This window comes from Primulina huaijiensis, chromosome 17, assembly GCF_012295235.1.
Source record: "Primulina huaijiensis isolate GDHJ02 chromosome 17, ASM1229523v2, whole genome shotgun sequence".
Taxonomy (NCBI): Eukaryota; Viridiplantae; Streptophyta; class Magnoliopsida; order Lamiales; family Gesneriaceae; genus Primulina; species Primulina huaijiensis.
The window spans coordinates 4,932,815-4,938,299 of NC_133322.1; the positions used below are offsets into that span (position 1 = coordinate 4,932,815).

The following is a 5,485-nucleotide window of genomic DNA, read 5'->3' on the forward strand; positions in this document are numbered from 1 at the left end:
TATATATTCCATTGGACACGAAGCTAATAATGGCAGGTCTGAGTTGACTTGCCCTGGATAAGACTTGGTCTGAACCAACTTCCCACGTCGATACTCACTTCCTTCATATTAGTATTCCTTGACCAAATGATTTGTCCCAAAATAATAATAATTATTCGTTTCGAATTTTAAATTTTCTCGAAAAATAATGAACACAACATAAAGAGTTTTATTTTGGAATATCTATTTATTAGAGAAATAATAATAATATATAAAAAATATTTATTGTTGTTAATCAATATACTTATTAATTTTGACAAAATCAATTCTCTATATATTTATTTTTTTTACAATAATTCTCTATATATTTATATATCTATAGAACAAATGAAAACCCAATTACTGCGATAAAGATTGGTCAAAAATCATATAGTTACACTAAAAAAAATCATATAGTTGTTCATTCATATTCTTTCTCTATATAAAAGAGCAAAATATCAATAAAATTGATTCAAATATTTGTGAAGAAAATTAAAACGACTGAAATAGAATAATCAATGACCGAGAGTAGCACTGATATTGTAATGTAATTTTTACATCACTACAGTTCCTTTTCGGACTGAACCACGCGGATTTAGAATTCGATTATATTATAAAGGCTAAAACTTCCCTTAAAAAAAAAAAGAGAGAGCCCCCTGGCGAAGTAAGATGAGAGGACGAAAATGCTAAACTTATTGATCTGGTCGACATGAGACTAACATCTATTAAAAAACTCTTCTGATAGTTCAACGAAAATTTCGATGGAGATTATCATATTTATACTCGAAATATCATCGTTTCTCATAATATCATTATTTTTAAACTAAACATAATAAAATTAAAACTCAAAACATAATCTTTAAAAAAAATGACTACAATATTGTTACATTTGACATATTAAAAAATCAAAATAAATGTTGATGGTAGAATAAATATTCGTGGTGTCATGATATGTTCACAAAATGACCATTTCATTCTTTATTTTAAAAATCAAACAAAATATTAAAACATTGCAAATATTAAAAAACAACAAAAGTATCCGTCTCAAATAATTATTAAGATAAATTATAATTTAAATTAATCTGGAATTTTTAAATTTTAATAATTTGTTTTTAAAAATATTATTACATAAAACTGCTTAATATATTAAAAGAAAATATCAAAGGGACTTTTATAAAAGCTTAAAGTTTAGTAAGTTCATACGACCAAGAAAAAGCTTCTAAACACAAGATCAGAAAACAGAGTGGATTTTGAAAATCCAACCGCCCCCGCCTTGAATTTTCTGCGCTTTTTCACCGAATTCCACAAAGATTTTAAAGCCCTTCTTAGCAATCTTCGATATGCACTTGCGCAGTTTTTCGGTTATGTTTTGATCCTGTCAATCTTTTCCACTTTTATGTTTTCTGCTGGAAGTTACAGATTTTCCGCGTTTAATGAATATATTTGTTTCTGATTTCTCTGCGTGTTTTCTGGGTACTTGGATTGAAGCGTTAAAGTTAGAATTTTGATCCCTTTTCTCCTTCTTTGCGTGGATTTTATTCTCCTTGTGTTCTTACCGCTACTACAAACTCTTGATTTTGATTTCATATACAGTTTGCTTTGTGATTCTGTTATCTCTTCTGTTTCCGCCACTTTGAAAATCAAAGTCCTATTTTTGGGGTGATTTCAGCTGAATAATGGGAGTTCAGAAAGATAGGGTGAGATTCAATGTTGGCGGCCGGAAATTTGAAACCACGGCCACAACCCTGGGGAACGCTGGCCGGAATTCTCTCTTCGGCTCTATGTTTGACGAAAATTGGGATATTCAATCCGACGCCATCACCGAACACTTCATCGATCGAAACCCGGATTGCTTTGCGGTCCTTCTTGATCTCCTCCGAACAGGGGAGCTTCACATTCCCTCAAATGTTCCTGAGAAATTGCTGTACAGTGAAGCCATGTTCTATGGCCTCTTGGACCATGTCAGGACTGCCAAGTGGGGCCCATTCGATGGGAATCGGCTCCATTTGGCTCGGTCAATTGTTGGACTGGCTCCAGGGGACGGCACAGCCATTCGGGCCGGACCAGATGGTGGCTGCTGTGTGGCTCATGGAAGTATGGTTCATGTGTATGATTGGATGCTGGAAGAGCGCTCTCCTATCAATCTTGATTATCAAAGGGTGAACGATGCTATTTGGGTGGATGAGGAAAACGTTGTGATCAGCGCTTGCGAGAGATTAGGCCGAGATGATGGAGGAATGGGGTTGTTCAATGCATTGACAGGAGAATTAAGGTTTAAGTTTCAGGTGAAGCACGAGAATCAGGTTAAGAGTTATACTGGTGGTGCCTTGTGTTCTGATTCATATTACAAGTTGTTCTCTAGTTGTAAAGGTCGAAGCAACGAGTATGGGATCGGTGTTTGGGACCAAGTCACCGGAAAACAGAGAGATTTTTTCTATGAACCGAACGGATGGTCACTCGGTGATGCTGACAAGTTGCAATGGTTACATGGTACGAACTGTTTGTTGGTATCAACAATGTTTCCAAGAAAAGATAATTGTTACATTAGCTTGTTGGATTTCCGTGTTAAAAACATGGTGTGGTCATGGTGTGATATAGGGGATCCAATAAACGAAGAGCGAAAGGTTAGGGACGCGATAGCGATGGAGGCAACAAATTCAATATGTGTGGTGAATGAGTATGAAGATTTAGGATTCATAGATTGGAGGAGTACTGCAGGAACTGTGAGATGGAGTTCGAGAAGTAGGCTTATGAAGGGGAAAATGCCGGACGAGCCTTGCTATCCGAAGCTGGCGTTGCACGAGGGGCAGCTCTTCTCGTCGATGAATGATAGTATATCGGTCTTTTGTGGTCCCGATTGGGTATTGACGTCGAGGTTGAAGAATAGTCGAGGTGGTTCGATATGCGACTTTTCAATAGGCGGGGATCGACTTTTTGCACTACATAGTGAAGAAAACGCTTTTGATCTATGGGAGACTAAGCCTCCACCAATTATATAAATTTTTGACATATTAACCAAAGTTTGGTTGATATACCTTTGTCTTGCATGCTTCCATATGTTTCTTATTTTGCAAGTGATGGATACTTTTAGGTGATTTTGTAATACATAGAAGAAAATGAGCATTATCTACAATTCACAATGTGCAAAGATATCATAATGGAATAGGAAATTGATTGCTTAACAAACATGCTGAGGTATATTTCTTTGCTTCTATAGATGCATATCCAAAATAATTGAAGTCCATATAGATGAAAGCACTAAATAAAAAGAATCCCCAAACCATGGGAAAACCTAACAATTGTAAGTAGGGTGTAAATGGTCCATGTGGATCAAGTTTCAAGCTCAATTTTTGCTAAGTATTTTTCAAGCACGAAGGATCATAAAAACATATAGAAAATATAAAAATAAAGAATTATTTTGAAAACAAAAAATTCTCCCCCCATTATAAATTACTTCGGGTTGTTAGTTGAAAACCTACCCGGTCCTGTTTAATTTGTTCAGGCTTAAACAAACCGGTTTTTACGGCAGTTTCTTGCGAATCGTCACATCTTCCTTTTCCGCCGTTTTCCAAAACTGGTTCTTATCCTTGGTAATGCACATATACATTGTGGTGCGGTTTAACTCGATTTGCGACGTGATTTACTGGCAAATGAGAGGATCTAACAACTTGATGATATGATACATGTCTTATCTTGGAAGGAAGTGTCGTTAACATCTTTTATTAATTTCAAAATGAAATGATTTTTGCTTAGTCTAATAGGTCATGTTATGGGAAGGTGGAAAGTGTAGGGAAAGGAAAATGGTGGTTGAAAGAATATACTTTCTTCATCTCTTTATCACACCAAACAACTCAAAAAAGAATAAAAGAATCATGCTTCCTTTTGGCAGTTTCAACAACTTTATACATTTTCAGTTTTCTCCAACCAAAGATTATTGATAATTTGGAATCATCTTTTTTTTTATTAAAAATTCTAATCCCAAATACAAAATTAGTCTATGATCGAGTTTAAAAACACAGTATCAAATGGGATCAAAGTGTTTTGAGCTTTTAGCTGTAGATGCAAAACTTTGAGTCATTTCTGTCCAAAATTATTATGTAAAAGTTACTCAATTTCTCCAAACAAGTTCTTGCACAAAGTTCATAGTTGGTCACCAAGTCATAAACGTAAATTATAAGAAAGTGCTCACGAGGGTTGTTGCCAAAGAAGTGAGCACTAAAAAAACACAGCATGCAAATTGAATGATTTTTCTCCTCTGTCCTATGAAACTTATTTTGGATAGCAGTAGAGATTTGGGTTTTAATTTCGAGTTTTACGGGTAAAAACATGAGATGTAAACAGTAAACACACATGCTTTCATGTGGCCACAGAGGACCCAATGGTCCTAGCAACACAGGGTAAAGATCTCCGTGGCATCTAAGCATAGAGATTGCCCAGAGGAACTTGGCTAGAGAATTTCACTTGCAAGAACTTTATATTCTCTATCAATAAATGGAATCATCATCTGTATGATCAGATATACTATTTTTCGAGTACAAGAATTTTCTTGTTGTATGTGAGACGGTAACAACTAATTCGACAATCAAGATTCGAACAAAAACGCAGTGCCGCAACACTATAAAATGATGCATAATTGGGCATGACTTTTTTCAAGGAATGTGATTGGTTGAGAGTCCTCGGGGGCGATTCGTTGAAGGCGATGTAGTTTTGGTCCTTGTCGTAAACATGGCATATGGTGAGAATCGTCTTCATCAAATGCCAGTTCCATGTAGCCTCGTTCAGGTACTGTTTAAGCATTCGAAATTGAACTTGATAGAAAATGATTAAACATAATAAACCGAACTGTGGATGGTAACTAAAATACCTTCCCCCAGTTTTCCTGAAGCGATTTATGAGCTTCCTTTTTAAGTTATAGCTAGAAATTCTTGATGAATTGTGATGAGGGATGTGTACGTTGATGAAAAAGATAACAAATGTCGTCATTGTCCTGTATGATAATCTATGTATCACAGTAATCAAAATACAATATCGGGCTACTATACATTTTAAAAAAAACTTTAACTTTAAGTATAGTCGTAAATATTTGACCCCTCATATTTATCTTTATCCCATATCTACCAGTTAATGATTTTATATTAGTAACTTCTTCCTTGATATATAATTCATTTTAGGTTTAGGATATAGGAATGCAGCGTGTGATATCGTTTGTCCCACATTGTAAAAATTAAATATTTAAAATGAGTTTATAATGGGCTACAATAAACTTCTATATCAACTTGAGTTAATCATTTTCGTAAACCGAAGATGAGAAGTAGTTGCTATAGGGGCCTATTGTGCAGTCAAGCAGGCGCGGGCTCGGGCTCGAGGCATGACAGAATGGTAACAGAGCCGGTCACCGGCAAAGAACACCGGGAAATAAATGCTATGCGGGGCAAAGCGCCACGTGCATGAGAGCCACCTCTTGAAC

General features: G+C 35.6%; 1 protein-coding gene across 1 annotated transcript; it reads left to right on the forward strand.

The window, feature by feature from the left end:
- Nucleotides 1–1,156: 1,156 nt before the first annotated feature.
- On the forward strand, nt 1,157–4,210 carry LOC140963675 (BTB/POZ domain-containing protein At2g24240-like). The gene has a single exon (XM_073423078.1). It carries the CDS (start codon nt 1,695–1,697, stop codon nt 3,015–3,017), a length of 1,323 nt encoding a protein of 440 aa, XP_073279179.1. The 5' UTR covers nt 1,157–1,694; the 3' UTR covers nt 3,018–4,210.
- The last annotated feature ends 1,275 nt before the right edge of the window (nt 4,211–5,485 follow it).

Coding starts and splice junctions, on each gene's coding strand:
- LOC140963675 (XM_073423078.1), top strand. CDS start 1,695: ATGGGAGTTCAGAAAGATAGGGTGAGATTCAATGTTGGCGGCCGGAAA.